This window comes from Grampus griseus (assembly GCF_964374135.1).
Source record: "Grampus griseus genome assembly, chromosome: 16".
Classification (NCBI taxonomy): domain Eukaryota; kingdom Metazoa; phylum Chordata; class Mammalia; order Artiodactyla; family Delphinidae; genus Grampus; species Grampus griseus.
Window position 1 is genome coordinate 80,489,277 of NC_139010.1, and position 22,043 is coordinate 80,511,319.

Genomic DNA, 22,043 nt, shown 5'->3' on the forward strand with positions numbered 1-22,043 from the left:
TACTGAACGCTGGCAGAAGACCTCAGACCTCCCAAAAGACCTAGCCACGTACCTGGGTAAGGCAAAAGAAAAAAGAATAAACAGAGACAAAAGAATAGTGACGGGACCTGCACCAGTGGGAGCGAGCCGTGAAGGAGGAAAGGTTTCCACACACTAGGAAGCCCCTTCGCGGGCAGAGACTGCGGGTGGCGGAGGGGGAAAGCTTCGGAGCCGCGGAGGAGAGCACAGCCACAGGGGTGCGGAGGGCAAAGCGGAGAGATTCCCGCACAGAGGATCAGGGCCGACTGGCACTCACCAGCCCGAGAGGCTTGTCTGCTCACCCGCCAGGGCGGGCGGGGCTGGGAGCTGAGGCTCGGGCTTCGGTCTGAGCGCAGGGAGAGGACTGGGGTTGGCAGCGTGAACACAGTCTGCAGGGGGTTAGTGCGCCACGGCTAGCCAGAAGGGAGTCCGGGGAAAAGTTTTTTTGCCTCTTTGTTTCCTGGCGCGCGAGGAGAAGGGATTCAGAGCACCGCTTAAAGGAGCTCCAGAGACGGGCGCGAGCCGCGGCTAACAGCGCGGACCCCAGAGACGGGCAGGAGACGCTAAGGCTGCTGCTGCCGCCACCAAGGAGCCTGTTTGCAGCACAGGTCACTATCCACACCCCCCTTCCGGGGAGCCTGTGCAGCCCGCCACTGCCAGTGTCCCGGGATCCAGGGACAACTTCCCCGGGAGAATGCACAGCGCGCCTCAGGCTGGTGCAACGTCACGCCGGCCTCTGCCTCCGCAGGCTTGCCCCGCACTCCATGCCCCTCCCTCCCACCGGCCTGAGTGAGCCAGAGCCCCCGAATCAGCAGCTCCTTTAACCCCGTCCTGTCTGGGTAGGAACAGACGCCCTCAGGCAACCTACATGCAGAGGCGGGGCCAAACCCAAAGCTGAACCCCGGAAGCTGTGTGAACAAAGAAGAGAAAGGGACATCTCTCCCAGCAGCCTCAGGAGCAGTGGCTTAAATCTCCACAATCAACCTGATGTACCCTGCATCTGTGGAATACCTGAATAGACAAGGAATCATCCCAAATTGAGGAGGTGGACTTTGGGAGCAATGATATATATATTTTTTCCCTTTTTCTCTTTCTCTGAATGTGTATGTGTATGCTTCTGTGTGTGATTTTGTCTGTATAGGTTTGCTTTTACCATTGGTCCTAGGGTTCTTCTGTCTGTTGTATTTTTGTTTTTTTTATTACTTAAAAATTTTTTCCTTAATAATTATTTTTTATTTTAATAACTTTATTTTATTTTACTTAATTTTATCTTCTTTATTCCTTCCTTCCATCCTTCCTTTCTTTCTTTCTTTACTTCTTTCTTTCTTTTTTTTTCTCCCTTTAATTCTGAGCCGTGTGGAGGACAGGCTCTAGGTGCTCCAGACAGGCATCAGGGCTCTGCCACTGAGGTGGGAGAGCCAAGTTCAGGAGACTGGTCCACAAGAGACCTCCCAGCTCCACTTAATATCAGATGATGAAAATCTCCCAGAGATTTCCATCTCAATGCCAAGACCCAGCTCCACTCAATGGCCAGCAAGCTACAGTGCAGGACACCCTATGCCAAACAACTAGCAAGACAGGAACACAACCCCATCCATTAGCACAGAGGCTGCCTAAAATCATAAAAAGGCCACAGACACCCCAAAACACACCACCAGACGTGGACCTGCCCACCAGAAAGACAAGAGCCAGCCTCATCCACCAGAACACAGGCACTAGTCCCCTCCGCCAGGAAGCCTACACAACCCACTGCACCAACCTTAGCCACTGGGGACAGACACCCAAAACAACGGAAACTACGAACCTGCAGCCTGTGAAAAGGAGACCCCAAACACAGTAAGTTAAGCAAAATGAGAAGACAGAGAAACACACAGCAGATGAAGGAGCAAGGCAAAAACGCACCAGACCTAACAAATGAAGAGGAAATAGGCAGTCTACCTGAAAAAGAATTCAGAATAATCATAGTAAAGATGATCCAAAATTGTGGAAATAGAATGGAGAAAATACAAGAAACGTTCAACAAGGACCTAGAAGAACTAAAGACCAAACAAACAGAGATGAACAACACAATAAATGAAATTAAAAATTCTCTAGAAGGGATCAATAGCAGAATAACTGAGGCAGAGGAACGGATAAGTGACCTGGAAGATAAAATAGTGGAAATAACTACTGCAGAGCAGAATAAAGAAAAAGAATGAAAATAATTGAGGACAGTCTCAGAGACCTCTGGGACAACATTAAATGCACCAACATTCGAATTATAGGGGTCCCAGAAGAAGAAGAGAAAAAGAAAGGGACTGAGAAAATATTTGAAGAGATTATAGTTGAAAACTTCCCTAATCTGGGAAACGAAATAGTTAATCAAGTCCAGGAAGCACACAGAGTCCCATACAGGATAAATCCAAGGAGAAACATGCCAAGACACATATTAATCAAACTATCAAAAATTGAATACAAAGAAAAAAATATTAAAAGCACTAAGGGAAAAACAACAAATAACACACAAGGGAATCCCAATAAGGTTAACAGCTGATCTTTCAGCAGAAACTCTGCAAGCCTGAAGGGAGTGGTAGGACATATTTAAAGTGATGAAAGAGAAAAGCCTACAACCAAGATTACTCTACCTAGCAAGGATCTCATTCAGATTTGATGGAGAAATTAAAATCTTTACAGACAAACAAAAGCTAAGGGAATTCAGCACCACCAAACCAGCTTTACAACAAATGCTAAAGGAACTTCTCTAGGCAGGAAACACAAGAGAAGGAAAAGAACTACAATAATAAACCCAAACAATTAAGAAAATGGTAATAGGAACATACATATTGATCATTACCTTAAATGTAAATGGATTAAATGCTCCAACCAAAAGACGTAGACTGGCTGAATGAATACAAAAACAAGACCCATATATATGTTGTCCAAAAGAGATCCACTTCACACCTAGGGACACATACAGACTGAAAGTGAGGGGATGGAAAAAGATACTCCATGCAAATGGAAATCAAAAGAAAGGTGGAGTAGCAGTTCTCATATCAGACAAAATAGACTTTAAAATGAAGACTATTACAAGAGACAAAGAAAGACACTACATAATGATCAAGGGATCGATCCAAGAAGAAGATATAACAATTGTAAATATTTATGCACCCAACATAGGAGCACCTCAATACATAAGGCAACTGCTAACAGCTCTAAAAGAGGAAATTGACAGTAACACAATCATAGTAGGGGACCTTAACACTCCACTTTCACCAATGGACAGATCATCCAAAATGAAAATAAATAAGGAAACATAAGCTTTAAATGATGCATTAAACAAGAGGGACTTAACTGATATTTATAGGACATTCCATCCCAAAACAACAGAATACATATTCTTCTCAAGTGCTCATGGAACATTCTCCAGGATAGATCATATCTTGGGTCACAAATCAAGCCTTGGTAAATTTAAGAAAATTGCAATTATATCAAGTATCTTTTAAGTATCTTTTCTGACCACAATGCTATGAGACTACATATCAATTACAGGAAAAAATCTGTAAGAAATACAAACACATGGAGGCTAAACAACACACTATTTAATAACCAAGAGATGACTGAAGAAATCAAAGAGGAAATAAAAAAATACCTAGAAACAAATGAAAAAGAAAACACGATGACCCAAAACCCATGGGATGCCGCAAAAGCAGTTCTAAGAGGGAAGTTTATAGCTATACAAGCCTACCTTAAGAAATAAGAAACACCTCAAATAAACAACCTAACCTTACACCTAAAGCAATCAGAGAAAGAAGAACAAAAAACCCCAAAGTTAGCAGAAGGAAAGAAATCATAAAGATCACATCAGAAATAAATGAAAAAGAAATGAAGGAAACTATAGCAAAGATCAATAAAACTAAAAGCTGGTTCTTCAAGAACATTAACAAAATTGATAAACCGTTACCCAGACTTATCAAGAAAAAAAGGGAGAAGACACAAATCAATAGAATTAGAAACGAAAAAGGAGAAGTGACAACTGACACTGCAAAAATACAAAGGATCATGAGAGATTACTACAAGCAACTATATGCCAATAAAATGGACAACCTGGAAGAAATGGACAAATTCTTAGAAATGCACAACCTTCTGAGACTGAACCAGGAAGTAATAGAAAATATGAACACACAAATCACAAGCACTGAAATTGAAACTGTGATTAAAAATCTTCAAACAAACAAAAGCCCAGGACCAGATGGCTTCACAGGCAAATTCTATCAAACACTTAGAGAAGAGCTAACACTTATCCTTCTCAAATTCTTCTAAAATATAACAGAGGGAGGAACACTACCAAACTCATTCTACAAAGCCACCATCACTCTGATACCAAAACCAGACAAAGATGTCACAGAAACAGAAAACTACAGGCCAATATCACTGATGAACATAGATGCAAAAATACTAGCAAACAGAATCCAACAGCACATTAAAAGGATCATACACTATGTTCAAGTGGGGTTTATCCCAGGAATGCAAGGATTCTTCAATATACACAAATCAATCAACAGGATACACCATATTAACAAATTGAAGGAGAAAAATCATATGATCATCTCAATAGATGCAGGGAAAGCTTTTGACAAAATTCAACATCCATTTATGATATAACCCTCCAGAAAGTAGGCATAGAGGGAACTTTCCTCAACCTAATAAAGGCCATATATGGCAAACCCACAGCCAACATTGTCCTCAGTGGTGAAAAACTGAAACCATTTCCACTAAGATCAGGAATGAGACAAGGTTGCCCACTCTTACCACTATTATTCAACACAGTCTTGGAAATTTTAGCCACAGCAATCAGAGAAGAAAAAGAAATAAAAGGAATCCAAATTGGAAAAGAAGAAGTAAAGCTGTCACTGTTTGCAGATGACAGGATACTATACATAGAGAATCCTAAAGATGCCACCAGAAAACTACTAGAGCTAATCAATGAATTTGGTGAAGTTGCTGAATACAAAATTAATGCACAGAAAGCTCTTGCATTCCTATCCACTAATAATGAAAATTCTGTAAGAGAAATTAAGGAAACACTACCATTTACCACTGCAACAAAAAGAATAAAATATCTAGGAATAAACCTACCTAAGGAGACAAAAGACCTGTATGCAGAAAATTATAAGACACTGATGAAAGAAATTAAAGATGATACAAATAGATGGAGAGCTATACCATGTTCTTGGATTGGAAGAATCAACACTGTGAAAATGACTGTACTACCCAAAGCAATCTACAGATTCAATGCAATCCCTATCAAACTACCACTAGCATTTTTCACAGAACTAGAACAAAAAATTTCACAATTTGTATGGAAACACAGAAGACCCCGAATAGCCAAAGCAATCTTGAGAAAGAAAAACGGAGCTGGAGGAATCAGGCTCCCTGACTGCAGACTATACAACAAAGCTACAGTAAACAAGACAGTATCATAGTGGCACAAAAACAGAAATATACATCAATGGAACAGGATAGAAAGCCCAGAGATAAACCCATGCACATATGGTCACCTTATCTTTGATAAAGGTCACGTTATCTTTGATATCTTTGATATACAGTGGAGAAAAGACAGCCTCTTCAATAAGTGGTGCTGGGTAAACTGGACAGCTACATGTAAAAGAATGAAATTAAAACACTCCCTAACACCATACACAAAAATAAACTCAAAATGGATTAAAGACCTAAATGTAAGGCCAGACACCATCAAACTCTTAGAGGAAAACATAGGCAGAACACTCTATGACATAAATCACAGCAAGTTCCTTTTCGACCCACCTCCCAGAGAAATGGAAATAAAAATGAAAATAAACAAATGGGACCTAATGAAACTTAAAAGTTTTTGCACAGCAAAGGAAACCATAAACAAGACCAAAAGACAACCCTCAGAATGGGAGAAAATATTTGCAAATGAAGCAACTGACAAAGGATTAATCTCCAAAATTTACAAGCAGCTCATGCAGCTCAGTAACAGAAAAACAAACAACCCAATCCAAAAATGGGCAGAAAACCTAAATAGACATTTCTCCAAAGAAGATATACAGTTTGCCAAGAAACACATGAAAGAATCCTCAACATCATTAATCACTAGAGAAATGCAGATCAAAACTACAGTGAGATATCATCTCACACCAGTCAGAATGGCCATCATCAAATAATCTAGAAACAATAAATGCTGGAGAGGGTGTGGAGAAAAGGGGACCCTCTTGCACTGTTGGTGGGAATGTAAATTGATACAGCCACTATAGAGAACAGTATGGAGGTTCCTTGAAAAACTAAAAATAGAATTACCATATGACCCAGCAATCTCACTACTGGGCATATACCCTGAGAAAAGCATAATTCAAAAAGAGTCATGTACCAAACTGTTCATTGCAGCTTTATTTACAATAGCCAGGACGTGGCAGCAACCTAAGTGCCCATCAACAGATGAATGGATAAAGAAGATGTGGCACATATATACAATGGAATATTACTCAGCCATAAAAAGAAACGAGAGTCTGTCATACAGAATGAAGTAAGTCAGAAAGAGAAAAACAAATACCGTATACTAACACATATATATGGAATCTAAAAAAAAAAAAAAAGAAAAAAAATGGTCAGAAGAACCTAGGGGCAGGTCAGGAATAAAGACGCAGACCTACTAGAGAATGGACTTGAGGACATGGGGAGGGCGAAGTGTAAGCTGGGACAAAGTGAGAGAGTGGCATGTACATATACACACTACCAAATGTAAAACCGATAGCTAGTGGGAAGCAGCTGCATTAGCACAGGGAGATCAGCTTGGTGCTCTGTGACCACCTAGAGGGTTGGGATAGGGAGGGTGGGAGGGAGGGAGACGCAAGAGGGAAGAGATATGGGGACATATGTATATGTATAACTGATTCACTTTGTTGTAAAGCAGAAACTGACACACCATTGTAAAGCAATTATACTCAAATAAAGATGTTAAAAAAAAAAGAAAGAAAGAAATAGCATTCAGTAGGCAACTGGTAGAATCTGGAGCAATAATTGTTTGTCCAAATACAGACCTTTAGTAGTCAAAGTCTATGCATGGAGTTAACAATTTTCTGCATGATGTAAAAATAAAAGGGGCAAAATTTAAACTAAGAAACAAAGAAGAAACAAACAAAAAAACCATATCCCAGAGCTCCTAAGGGAGCTTCCGTAGCATTGACATTTGTCACATGGGTGCTGCTTGGCCGCCAACATAGCACAGAGGGAAGCTCAACTGGAGCCTGTCAGATTTTTCAAAGAAAACCAAGAAACTGACCAATAAAATCCTCTAGGCCAGTTGAGACCGAAGAGGTAGTCTTAGAAGGGCTGTGAAAACAACTCTGTGCTTAAATAAATCATCTCCCCAAATAATTTCCCTGCTGTGGAGGTTGGCTTTATATCATCTTCTATCTGCCACATGTTTTTCATAAGGAAGAAAATCATAAAAAAATAAAGAAACTCTTGTTCTCCACTTACGTTAAATCCACTTTATCCCACAGTGAAATCCACCAGCACATTGAGAGGAAAGAAGTGACTGTTTCCTAACATTTTTAGATAGACGTCCTCTTTCTACTTTTCTCAGGTGTACCTGAACACGTGTGGCTAGCCTCTGCATCTTTTCAGGCCACAGATCTTTGAGGAATTTACTGCCGTTTTCCTTCAGTGTGACTAAATCTGCTTGCCAAGGAAACAGATGCTTTAATTTGCCGTTGTTGTTGCCATGGAAACAGCCCTTGAAGGGACAGGCAATGTCTGGACTCCAATTCAGACCTCTGGTTTTCATGCCAGTGATGCTGGGGCCAGATTCTGCTTTCCTATTCTACCCCCTGAGCATCTGCTTCCACACAGGATGCTGGGACGGATTTGATTTTTTAAAAATTTATTTATTTGTGGCTGCGCTGGGTAATCGTTGCTGCGCGTGGGCCCTCTCCAGTCACGGCGAGTGGGGGCCACCCTTCCCTGCGGTGCGTGGGCCCCTCACTGCGGTGGCCTCTCTTGCCGTGAAGCACGGGCTCCAGGCGCGCGGGCTTCAGCAGCCGTGGCTCGTGGGCTCCAGAGCACAGGCTCAGCAGCTGTGGCTCACGGGCTCAGCTGTTCCGCGGCATGTGGGATCCTCCCGGACCAGGGCTTGAACCCGCGTCCCCTGCACTGGCAGGCGGACTCCCAACCACTGCGCCACCAGGGAAGCCCAGATGCATTTGATTTTAAAAGGACAAGAAAATCAGAGTCTCAATGGAGTGATTTCAGAGTTAGGCTGAAACCTGCACTCCAGCAGCTGCTCAGGGATAGGCTCAGGCACACTTCTGCACCCTCATGGAGTCTGTCACAAATATGGGTGCTCAACAAGAGGCTGTGGAATGAACCCCCAAGAGTGAGGTGCTAAGTTTGGGGAATACAGTGACTACCGACAGGCAAAGGCAGAGCAATGATCAGCGGTGTTCCCTAAAGAGTATCCTGCCTTTCCCCTCGGACCTCGGGGTAAACCAGGAGTTGATGGGGAAAAGTTCTTCTCTAGAAGAATTCCAGCTAACAAATGAAGGAACAATAGAATAAGAACATCACCCCCTTTGCTAGACCCAAACAGAGAACTGATCTAGGCATTCATTGTTACTGGCCACTGACTCTGGCAGCTAAAGGTTGGTGCGGAGCTTTACAATGGAAGCATTAGAATGATCCCTGAACCCAGAGATCCATCCAACATCTCAAAAAAGAGACAAGCAGAGGTCACAGAACTGATGTGATGCAAGAAAAGGATGCAGCATCCCTCACAAGGTAGTCCTGCCAAAAAAACCAGAACCTGAATCTGCTCAAGGCTGTAGCTCTAACTACTGGTTAACAGAAAACACAGGGGACAAAGGAATGGGTGAGATGACACCATGGGGATGAAGTCAGCAAAATCATGAATGTGGAAAATTCTACTGGGCAAGCAACCTGGTTTCACTCACAAGGATTACAAGTTGTCAACTGCAAGAATTAAAAAAAAAAAAAAGGAACCAGGAACCTATATATTAAAAAGAGACTTAGATGTAGTAATCAAAGTGTTTTAAGCTCTCTTCAGGGTTAGTTTTATTTATTGTCTCATGTGATCAATGAAGAGTCATTATGTCACACAAACAGAAGCATCATGGTCTTTCTGTTGAGGACATGACAACTAGAAAAAGGCAAGAGACTTGCCATAAATACACCAGCCTGTATAGCACCTGCACACAATCACCCCTGGCCACCCGGCAGGGAAGGGGACAGTGAAATGACAACCACAAAGCCAGCATCAGCTCTCCCCTAGGCCACCAGAGACCATCTGGAAATGGTCAGGACAGCCATTATTATCCACCTGGGATGCAGTTCTGGAGAGGAACCCCGAGGACACAGCAGGGTTTTCATCAGCAAATCATACACCCACAGCACAAGAAGTGAAAGACGACAAGTGACGTAATTAAACGTGGAGACCCACTTCCACATCAAATGCCCTTTTCAAGTCCTTCTAACTTCACAGAAGGTGCTCAAGGCTGCCACGTTCTCAAATTGGCACCCAGAGGGGCACCGTTTTGAAAAGGTTGATCTTAACTGATTTAGGCTCTTTAAAGTTAAGTCAGGTTGAAGAACAAAAACTCTAAAAATGGTGTTCTGACCTTTTCCAGTGTCTGTATAACTTCAAAGACTGCCGTGAGGAGGGAAGCTCAAGGGAATTTAGTTCTTATCCAGGGAACAAAATTTAGCCCAATTAGAAAGATCTTAAATGTTCAGGCTGAGAGATTGGAACTGAAACCGGAAGGAGTTTGGTCTAGTTACAAGATCGCTGATGTCCGCGTAGCTGGCATCAAATCCATGAGTCTACAGTCATGCTTAGAGAATTTTCTCCCATCCTTTCCTGACTTCTTCAAGGTGTAGAGGTGACCCCTCTGGTACTGCCCGATTCCCTACAGTGAGGGATGAAGCTTATTAAGCTGCAGGAATTAGGCAACCTGAAGAAGTGTGTGACTCCCTGTAGGAAAGAACATTCCCACTGGCCATGCGTCAGCCAAGACCCCAAACTGGAAGGAGCTGGCCAGCTGTGTCCAACAGACCCTCTTGCCATGATGAAAACATTCCTATAGCCAAATGGGATTACAGAGCACTTGAACCATGGCTAGTGTGACCAAGGAACTAAAGTTTTAATCTTTTAAGATTAATTTAAATAGCTTCGTGAGGCCAATGGCTCTCTAATTAAAGCATGAATATAGCTCCTTGAGGAATACAGAATACAGGCCCTATCACTGGGGATGCTGCTTCAATAGAGAGAAGCGGAGCCAGGCATCTGTCTTTGGAATAAGCTCCCCAGGTGGTCCTCAAATGCCCCAGACTTGAAGGACAGTAAGAGTCTGTGTGTGATCCTGGCGGAGGGGCATACCCACTGCTTGGAGACAGATATAAGAAGGACACAGAACTGGGCTTGGGAGCGAGCCCAGAGGCCACAGGCTCGCCCCACCTGGCTCCTGCCTGGAAAATGCAGGAAGCAGTGACACTGCCTGAGGCCGTGATGGCTATTCAGATGCTCTCGAGGCCACGGCCAATGTCTCGCGAAGTTCCACCCACCACAGGCTCATGCTCTCCAGCTCAGAGCCCCAGCCACTGCTGCAAACATCCATGGTTCCCAGGGGCCAGGTCCACATGAGAACACTCCACAGTCACCTCCAGAGTGGATTCTGTGAGGCCCAAATGTCCACCTTCCCCCAAGACCCGGAGGACCATGGCCACCACGATCCACATCTTTGTGTCCCTGGCCCCTGCTCAAATGGCAAGTTCTTGGTCCTTTCCTAGGGTTCTCTCTTCTGATCAAAGGGCATCACTGTTCTTCCAGCATTTCATGTATAAGAATTATCCCTGACATCTTCCTTTCCATATTACACCATACATTCGACTGCCCATCCATTTCTGTCCATTCTCTGTCCAGAACATTCTCATCTATTCCTTTCTATGAAAGTCAGTGCCCTGCTTACACGCCTTGCTTCCATGAGGCACCATGGTTCTTAGGAGAAAATACAAGGTCTTATCATGGAGCCCAAGGTCCCACATGGACTGGTTTCCACTCTTCTCTCCCCAGCTCCCTCTTGCTCACCAGCACACGGACCTTCATTTCCAAAACACTTCAACGCTCCTTCCTCTGCTTTTGGGAACTTTCCGTATGCACATCCTTCTCTCTAGAACCCTCTACGCTCTGCCCTCCTTTACCTGGCTCACCCCTGTTCATGTAAAGCGTAAATGCTGCTTCATTGCATGGTTCCTTCCTGAACCAGGCTGGGCCTCCTGCTTGTCTTCTTTAGCTCTCAGCACCACTGTCATTCAGTATGGCCCTGTGATGACCTGTGTAGTGTTGGGCTCCTTGACTGACCTCCAAGAGGACAAGGACTTTACCTTGTTGATGACTCTATCAGCAGTGCCAACTGTAGTGTCTGGTATGAAATAAATGTTTGTGCTAAAAACAGAGCTGCCGTATGATCCTGCAATCCCACTCCTGGGCATGTATCCGGACAAAACGATAACTCAAAACGATACATGCACCCCTATGTTCATAGCAGCACTATTTACAATAGTCAGGACGTGGAAACAATCTAAATGTCTATCAACAGATAAATGGATGAAGACGATGTGCTACATATATACAATGAGATACTACTCAGCCATAAAAAAGAATGAAATAATGCCATCTGCAGCAACATGGATACAACTAGAGATTAACGTATAAGTGAAGTCAGAAAGAGAACAACAGATACCATATGATATCACTCATATGTGGAATCTAAAATATGACACCAATGAACTTATCTATGAAACCAAAACAGATTCACAGACATAGAGAACAAACTTGTGGTTGCCAAGGGGGAGGAGGTTGAGGGAGGGATTTATTGGGAGTTTGAGTTTAGCAGATGCAAACTATTATATAGAGAATGGATAAACAACAAGGCGCTACTGTATAGCACAGGGAACTATATTCAATATCCTGTGATAAAACATAATGGAAAAGAATATGAAAAAGAATGCATATATATGTATAACTGAATAACTTTGCTATACAATAGAGATTAACACCACACTGTAAATCAACTATACTTGAATAAAATAAATTCAAAAAAAATGTTTGTGGATAAATGACTAAGTAAAAAGAGAAATGGTCTCATTGATTTATTGTTGATTAACATTAGGAATCATTTGAATTGATAAAGACCGATAAGATTTGTGAATGGCGGAAGGGAAGTTGAGAGAGAAAAACATAAGATGAGATAGTAAAGTTTCTATAATACAGTTTTCCCTTCAATAGTTTAGTCAATAATTAGAACCACCAGGCAAATTAAAGCTGGAGGCTCTGACAGGCAGGTGAGGCTTCCTCTGCACGAGTAGAAATGGAAAGAAATAGCACTCTGCACACAAACAAAGATTTTAAAATTCTAATTCCTGAGGATGTCAAGATTGTGAAGTTAAGACCATGACAACAACAGGAACCCAAAGGATTAGCACACGAATCCTTTCCAGCTCTTGTCAGAATTAGATGTTCGACCAGCGTCAAGACTTACGGGTACAGATTAGTCATAACCTGATCTCTATTAATTTAGGACATTTAAAACAGGACACAGTTACAGTGAAGCCAAGGATACAATTGGGTGAAATAACTAATATCACTGGGTCCACAAGAATACGTCACTGAATCATTCAAACCCGATCATCAGAAAGAACATGAGCTCTAACCTCTTGGCACTGACTGTACACAGACGTCTATTCCATTTCGCAGATGAGGAAACAGAGAAAATATAAGCATCTTGTTGCTGGAAGCAAAGCTGGGTTTCTAACCTGGCTTCCTGACTCCCGCCGCAGCATTCTCTCCAGAAGCTTTCTCCTTGCATAGGTAGTTTCTCTCACCACCCAGGACAGACCTTTAACCTCCTGCTGACTCACTCCTGGCCTGATCCAGGCCGTCCACGTCCCATCCTTCACTCTTTGCTAAGGGCTCAGAGAATGCCCACCACAGGCCAGGCCACAAGGAAGGGGATGGAGGGGGAAGTAAAGACCCTGCCCCCTGACCTTGAGGACATCTCTAGCTGGTGGGAGAGGTGATGAAAGTCCAATAGTGGAGGCGAGAACGGTGGCGGGCAGCTTTCAAACGTCGTGCTTGAAACAGCGCAGGGGGCAGGGTTCTGCATGTGGCCTGACCGGGGTCATGCACAGCAGAATGGTGGCCTCTCCAGTCCAGGACCCACCTCAGGAACCTGCGCACACCCAAGTGGCAGCCACCTTTCAGCAGCCGCATGGCCTCAGGGGCTCACATTGAATTTTCATGTCTCATTCGCAAGAACTACTAGTCAATTTCCTTCTGCACGTAACAATATTTATTTTTTTGTTAACCCAAGAATAGGACTTTACATTCATCCCCATTAAATCTCATCTTGTTAGTTTTGGCCCATTGATCCAAACTGCTGAAATCTCCATGATCCAGATTCTGCCACGCAGAGCACAGTTACCCCCTCCCAGCTTTGCGTTGCCAGGAAATGTGATCAGCACACCTTTTACGTCTTCACAGCGATGGGCTGACAAAATTGTGGGCCAGGATGAGGTCCTGTACACCGTCCTACAGCCACTGACAGCAGTCTCAGTCCAGCTGTCCAACACGATTTGGTTCAACCTGAACAACGGATTACTATCCTCTAGGTAGTTATTCAGCCAACTGCTAATCCACCCGGTCCCACCTCTGCACTGGCTGCATTTCTCTACCCTACATCATGATATTCTGAGATACTGTCCAACAAATGCCTTCTCAAATATTTATGCCCATGTTTGACAAATTTAAAATGCTCCTTTCTGCAACTGTTCTGGAGTGAATATTAATTAGAGTGGCCCCCTAAGAGATGTCTGGAATTATTCCAGACAGAAGAAAAGTCAATGCCAAAGTTCTTCTAGCTCAGAGACGCCCCAAATATAAATCAAGTGGGCCGTGGACTTCCCCCGGCAATTGCCTTCAACCAGTGATGGACAGGGCTTGAAAACAGAAAGCTCGGTGGGAATGATCTACTGCCATCAGTTTTAATTACCCTAAACCGGAAAAACGGATGTCTAAGCTGGCCAGCCTGTCCAATAAAGCATTTTGATCAAAGATGCAGTTGCACAGAGAACCTGTTTAAGGAATGCCCTGGGTATCCATGGGGATCCAGGAGAGTTATGGAACTTGTAAAGCTGGTTCCCGCAGTTCCATAGGCAGACAGCAACATCGTGAAAAATGCTTCTCCAGGGAAGCTTTGAGTTTCTTTAAACATTCGATTATGGCTCTACAAACAGATTTTAAGTGAACAGCATCTGATCTCTGCACAAATTAGAGATGCTAGAAGGCAAATAAAATAGATTCCCTGAAACAACCATGTAATACAAATTCAGCCCTGTTTCATGAAGAATTGGTTTACACACGAAGAGTTTTGGAGTGGGGTTACTTAGGTGACTCTCTTTTTGCATTTGCTTTACATGATGATTTTTATGATTGAAAGCACTGAAGACACCTTTATATTGGTTATGATTTTAAAGCAGGTTTTTAATTAAAATAGATTTCTGGATATAGTCCATGGGTAGAGCTTTTTAGGCCTTGGAAAATTGCTGCGGGCCTTCCTAACATCCACCACTTAAAAAAATTTTTTTATTGAAGTACAGTTGCTATACAATCTTGTATTAGTTTCAGGTGTACAGCAAAGTAAGTCAGTTACACATATACCTATATCCTCTCTCTTCAAGATTCTCTTTTTTTTTTTTTTTTTTTTTTTTTGGCGGTACACGGGCCTCTCACTGTCGTGGCCTCTCCCGTTGTGGAGCACAGGCTCCGGACGCGCAGGCCCAGTGGCCATGGCTCACTGGCCCAGCCATTCTGCGGCATGTGGGATCTTCCCGGACCGGGGCACGAACCCGCGTCCCCTGCATCAGCAGGCGGACTCTCAACCACTGCGCCACCCGGGAAGCCCCTCATTTCTTTTTTATGAATAGTAAATACTTCAACATTCTTCATTACAACCATTTTCAAGTTTTTAGAGCAGCTTTTTTTCCCTCAAAATAAAAAGTTTTCCTAATTTTAACAGCAATATTTTCTTGTTGTAAAACATTAATAAAGAAAGTAAATGTCCAAATCTTTCGAGCACACATGTACGTGCGTATAATTTTAAGATAAAAACTGAACGCCATGTAAACTACTATCCAACGTGCCGTTCACACCGGTCATACTATCAATGCTATTTACAATAATAAAAATCTCCATCATCATCTTTAGATGTACTACTGTGTAGTATTATTTCAGAGCTGAGTCATAACTTATTTAATCGATCTCCTATTGACCTATTTTAGGTAAAACTTTCTGCAATGAACATCCTTGAACACAGGGCTGATTCCCCCCGTAGACTCTGAAGCAGGGTACCGACCAGGTTACCTTCAGACTGGTCGGGCTCTCTGTTCTGTTGGTTGTTAAATATTTACATTTATCCTGCTTCCTCGTCCACTTATCTTTGGGTTCTTATAGCTTCATTTGGATAACTTCTCCAATTGGATCTACTGGGCCAAAGGCTACGCAAATTAAAAATTCTACTTGAATTTTTAATTTTGGATGGGTTGATTACCTTTTCTGCCTGACAAACAACCAGTAGCATACAAGCATTTCATTCTACCTATAAAGTTGTAGAATTTTTTGGTATTCATCATTTCAAAAGTGAAGTGCTTATGGAACAGACATGTCATCGTCTTCAAAAATGTGTTATACTGAAGTAACTGGTGGAAATGGATTGGAAGTGGATTATTAAAACAGTCATATTACCATGCTCTAATTTTGAAAATGTCATTTTTAACAGAATGAAATTTCCACAATGAGTATAAGTAGGATAATTAAAATAAAGCTATAAAATGTTATAGGAACACATTAAACCGTCTCCATATACTTTTCTAAAACATGCTTTGCCAGTGAAGTTGGGAAAAGAAATAAACCAAGAAGAGATAGTTTTAAGTTTACAACTTTTCTAATTTTGAGGTTATTTTGTGAAAGGCCCAGACTGGAAGTGAGCAAATTAAGGTACCTTTGAAAATGATCTTTTATACAAATTAGCCACTGCCTAGTAGTCAGCTTACACCATACTACCCGCCTTAATGGAAGGTAAATCATTTTCAGAGGGAACCACGAATAAGACTATTAACTCACTTTACAGACTCAGAGAACCAGAGGGGCTCGAATGCATTTCTTTACGGAAAAGGACATCATTATAAAGCTAAATGAAGAAGTAGGATATCATATTACACACAGACTACAATATCAACTAGGAAGACCAAAGAAGCAAAGCCTTTTCTACAAGGAAAAGAAAATCCATATGCACATTCACCAAAATGCCAACCAACGTTGTGTTTGGTGTCAGGGGTACATTTTTTGGGGGTGGGGACTCTTGATTTTTTTCTCTACAGTTTTCAATTTTTTTGCATTGGACACATATTCCTTGTAGAGTGAAAACAAATAACTTAAGGTTTTTATTAAGTCAATTTCCATTCTTCTCCCTGCAGCCCTACTATCACGTAAAGGTCCAGGATCAGTCTCACTCGTGCCTTTTACCACATTCCTCCAACAGGCTAACAATAAGAACGGTCACAATAAAGACACTTCCCAAATCCAGCTGCCAATCCTAAAACCAAGTTTCGTCCACTGAGATATTTTCAAAACCACGTACAAACAGCAGTGTACGAAAATGTAAATGTCCTATGATATTCTTACATGAAAAAAAAGAGCATGAAAATATATACTTTGCTAAGAGAGACATATCAAAAGCAATATTCAGGTTTCCGTTCAGCCCCCTGATTATCCAAGATGTATTCCTGAACCTCTAGTTTAAGATCACCAAGTCACAAGAAAAGCTAAAAACACATTATTTACTGCTCATAAAAGCTTTTAATCCATCTAATGGGGAGGGAGAAACACGCAAGAAATGCAGAGGCAGGTTGCAGACCCCCAAGAAGCAGGCCATGCTATGTTACATATACTCATTTAAAATGTATATTTAATGTATATTCATATGCATTTTAAAACCTATTTTTTAATAATTGCTGTTGGCCATGGTGTCAGATACTGAAGGTTAGAATTGGCCATTCACGATCCCGTTCATCTGATTTGCTCAGGACCCTCAAACCAAAGTAAGTATAAGTAAGTGATCTGACTCGTTCACATAGAAATGCTGAGTCAGAGTTTTGTGACTCAATATCTCCGGCAGAACTCATTTCAGTGAAACCGTCTTATCTACACTGTCATTTCAGCAAAAAATCAGCATTTCACTGATGCGTGAGAAACAGGGACCAGTAATTCTGGAAGACAGAAACTCCAATTTTGAATCAAGCATGACTTGGGAACTTGTATCTTTAAATACAGATTGCTTATTAGGAAAGCTCGATTCTTTGCTGGTACTAATCAATTAGAATAGTAGGGGTCCTTTAGATCTGAGGAACCCATGGGGAGAGCCGCAGTATGAAGGATGACAAGAATATGAGTTATTTTTACTTGTGCCTTGAACCAGGCACAGTTTTCTCCTGGGAAGGCATACAAAATATGTAATAACATCCATGTGCTACAGGAAAAACTATATAATACCATTTTCTGAAAATATATATAATTTTTCAAAAAAAAAAAGGGCCAAATTTTTAAGTCAAAAGATAAAATAAATACTTCATACCATTGGAGACAAGGTCTGAAAGATAAAATAAACTCTTGGTATTTCCCAAGGAAAAAAGAGCTTCTACCCATTTGAAACTGTTTCTCCTTATACAACCCAGGAACTGCCAAAAGTCAACTAATTATGGAACACTGTTATTGGAAAAGAACAGAGGATGCTTAAATTCTATCCTTGAAACATCAGGCTCTGAAAAAAAAGAAACATCAGAACTATGAGAAAAACCTGCTGAGCTAGAAAGTTCTCTTTTAGAGTGATAAAATACAATTATTTTTCCATTGGATCATTCTTTGAAGTTAATTCCAACCTCACATCCAAATTCGGATTATGAATCTACTCATTTAGTTCTGTGTCTCTAAATGCCAACATCAATTACACAGCACTCTCCAGTCCCCACGTTGTAACTTTCTCCTATGGTGTCATAAACAGGAATTAACTCGACTTACTTGTTTCTTTCCAGATTTACAATCAGTTCTTTGCTTTCCAGCTGTATTCGAAAATTCAAGACTCCCGGATGATTCTGAAAGAGAAATAAGAGAAGTCAGTTGAAGATCATTTCCCTTCGATGTGCCGGTATCTCAGTATGCTCTGTAGGCGTAGTCAACGGAGGGAGAGAAAAATACATTCTCTTCCCGGGACCATTCTAAGATCCTGAGTGGAGGAGATCAAAACAAGCAGGACGAGAGTCTGGAAAACGCATCGCCCTCCCAGACGGTACTGACACACCTGCATTCCTGGCCTCTGCACTCCTTTCCTTGGGCCACATGTACCCTTGGGATCCTTCTTGACTCAACTTCCATCTCCCATAATCGACTCCTTCCTTGGTTTCCCTGTTTCTAGAGAAGGCACCTTCATTTCCCCAACTGCTCATGTCAGAAATTTGAAGTCCTTCTCCCTCAACAACTCCATCTGATCCATGAAGAGGTCCTATTGAGTCGCCCTCCAAAACACAGCTCCTGTTGTCTGGGTCTGACATCTCTCCACCTTGCTCTGGATCAAGCCACAATCATCTCTCATGGGGATGCTGCAAAACCCTTCTACCCCGGTCCCTCCACATCGACCTGTGCTTTCCTCCCATTCATCCCCCAATGGCAATGGGAGGATATTTTTAAAAACTCAACCTCATCCACCTACCCCTGGTCATGGCAAGCCTGCACTGATGTTCCGTTGCACTGATGATAATATGCCAACTCTTTTTAAAAAATATTTATTGAAGTATAGTTGAAGTACAATATTATATGTTACAGGTGTACAGTACAGTGATTCACAATTTTTAAAGGTTATACTCCATTTGTAGTTATTATAAAATATTGGCTATATTCCCTATGTTGTACAATATATCCTCATAGCTTATTTTATACCTGATAGTTTGTACCTCTTAATCCCCTACCCCTATGTTGCCCCTCCCCACCTCCCTCTCCCCACTGGTAACCACTAGTTTGTTCTCTGTATCTGTGAGTCTGCTCTCTTTTTTGTTATATTCACTATTTTGTTGTATTTTTTAGATTCCACAAGTAAGTGATATCATACAGTATTTGTCTTTCTCTGTCTGACTTATTTCACTTGGCATTATGCCCTTCAAATCCAACCCTGTTGCTGCAAATAACAAAATTTTCATTCTTTTTTATGGCTGAGTAGTATTCCATTGTGTGTATACACACACACACACACACACCCCCATACGTACATATGTGCGTGTGTGTATATATATATGTATATATATACAGACATACATATACACACATATATACATACCTCACATCTTCTTTTGCCATTCATCTATTGATGGACACTTAGGTTGCTTCCATATCTTGGCTTTGTAAATAATGCTGCTATGCTATGCTATGAACACTGGGGTGCATCTCTCTTTTTGAATTCATGTTTTTGTTTTTTCCGGATATATAACAAGGAATGGAATTGCTGGATCACAGGGTAGTTCTATTTTTAGCGATTTTTGAGAAAACGCCATACTGTTCTCCGCAGTGAACATGCCAACTCTTCAATGTGGGCTGTAGCTCCTGTATGGCCTGACCTTCATGCCCCGCCACACCCACCTGCGTTGCTCTCCTCGCTCACCCAGCTCTAAGCCACACTGACCTCACCCGCTCCTCAAACACACCAAGCTCCTTCATAGCTCCGAGTTTTCGCACAGGCTGTTCCCTCTGCCTGGAATGCTTTCTCCCAACTCTGCTACTCGGTATCAGCTTAAACGTCAATGATGCAAAGAAGCCTTACCTCACTCCCCAGTCTAATGACATCCACCTCTCCCCAGCTAGTATTTCTCCCAGTCTCCTGCCCTTTTCCTCCTTGTAAGGAAGAACTCCCTTCCTGTTCATTAAAATTCAGTGTGTTGACTTGTGGGTCCACTTGTTTATTATACCCACGAAGGTGCCAGACAAATAAAAGAAGCTCAATTAATATTTGGTGAAGGAGAGAATCAATCAATGAATAGGGCAAACAACTCTACCAACCTCTTCTCCCTCTTGTTAGGCAGACGCCATCTTCCTCCTCTCCTCTGGGCCCCAGGAAACCCTAGTCTGTGTGTGCCCAGCTGTCAGTGGGGGGCAGGAACCTATATTCTTTGTTCTGCCCCAGAAATCCCAACAAGGTTCTTGCCCTGCCCTGGGAATGCAGCCATGTGGCAGTGTCCCTAAACCCACACCCCTACCCCAGCTTCTCTCCCACTTAACGGGGTGGTGGAACACGCCACACTCTCTCTCTTGCTGAGCCCAAGTCAATGATTCAGAGTCCTTACCCCAGTCAAAATTGATGTACCATCCTAAAGTTATTCTACGAAGCTCTTCGTTTGCTTCCCCTTTCCCTGGGCATCCTCAGTGATTCTGGGGGTGGACAGTCAATTCCAACTCCCCCCAACGCCACCACCAGCTAGCATGTTCAAATGGAGGTTTCACATGTCCATGGGGCATTTCTCTCCAAAAGAACTTAAAATTTTTAATGTTTATTTTAAAAAAATGAATGCTGTGTTTTCCTTCTGATGATGTGGAAAGAGAGTTCAGCCAGCGTGACCACGCCCGCCCTGACCCAGCTCACCATGGCTGCTGTGCTTAGGTCGGGGCCGGGCAGGACAGCCTGACTATCTAGGCTGATGTGAGAAGGGCAGAGGAGGGTTTAATTCACAAATGATGCAGCCAAGCTAAGCAAGGGCCAAATGCCATCACAGCCCAGTGCGGAAATAAAGGTTCCTTAGTAGCTTATAAAGAGCACAGTGGAGGAGAGACGGGTCAGGACGAAACTGGCAGCACAAACTCCAGATCACCTGCACCTCCCGGGTAGCCTTGCCCTGGTGCTGCAAGTGGCGTGTCAGTCTTGTGCAAACATCATCATCCGCATTAAATCAGTGCTGCTGACTTCAGTGTATTGGTTTTGTTTGCCTTTGCTTTGTAAGATTGTTTGGTCTTATGCTTGAATAAGAGATAGAAGAATACGTTTATACGTAGTTCTCTAACATTCCATATTTGAAAGACACTATTATAACTCCAGAGCTCAAGGGACTTTTTTCACAACACAGCATTTCAGCTCTACTATGAATTAACAAACCACACGCTACTGTGTTTTAAGAGAAAATGGATTGCAAGTTCCAACAGCCAACCTTAAAATAATGAGTTAAGAGGAAACAAAATTGAAACAAAACCTGCAACAACATGAGTTGTTGGGTCACATGAGTTTTGGGAAAATGTCACAAGTTGCATTAACTAATGCCATATAACTGGGACAGAGTCACAGAGCGCGAAACACTACTCACTTTATTTTTAGGTAGGCCATTGGAATGGCTCTCTGTACTTTCCTATGTCTAATACATATGGCTATTGAAATTTAAATTAATTAAAATAAAATAAAGATTAAAAATCAGTTCATCAGTCTCACTGGACACATTTCAAGGCTCTAAAGCAGCAGGTAGTTAGTAGCTACCTCTGCTAGGCAGCCCAGACGCGGAACATTTCCATCTTCACAGCAAGTTCACAGAAATTTCCATCTTCATTGGACATGCCTGAGTCAGTAATAAAGACCTAAAACCTGCATCATCCAATAGCTGCCCACGAACTAGACTATTTTTTTTTTTTTAGATGTTGGGGGTAGGAGTTTATTAATTAATTTATTTATTTATGCTGTGTTGGGTCTTCGTTTCTTGTGCGAGGGCTTTCTCTAGTTGTGGCAAGCGGGGCCACTCTTCATCGCGGTGTGCGGGCCTCTCACTGTTGCGGCCTCTCTTGTTGCGGAGCACAGGCTCCAGACACGCAGGCTCAGTAGTTGTGGCTCACGGGCCTAGTTGCTCTGCGGCGTGTGGGATCC

At 42.4% G+C, this 22,043-nt stretch overlaps 1 protein-coding gene across 1 annotated transcript in view; it reads right to left on the minus strand.

Annotated features, from left to right (window-relative positions):
* Positions 1-22,043, minus strand: part of ADAM12 (ADAM metallopeptidase domain 12) — a gene marked incomplete at both ends in the record, with an annotated part of 387,447 nt that overhangs the window by 254,132 nt on the left and 111,272 nt on the right. The window contains one exon of the mRNA XM_082673912.1: positions 18,179-18,252. Coding sequence (XP_082530038.1) covers positions 18,179-18,252 — 74 coding nt within the window. The remainder of the gene's footprint in view (positions 1-18,178; positions 18,253-22,043) is intronic.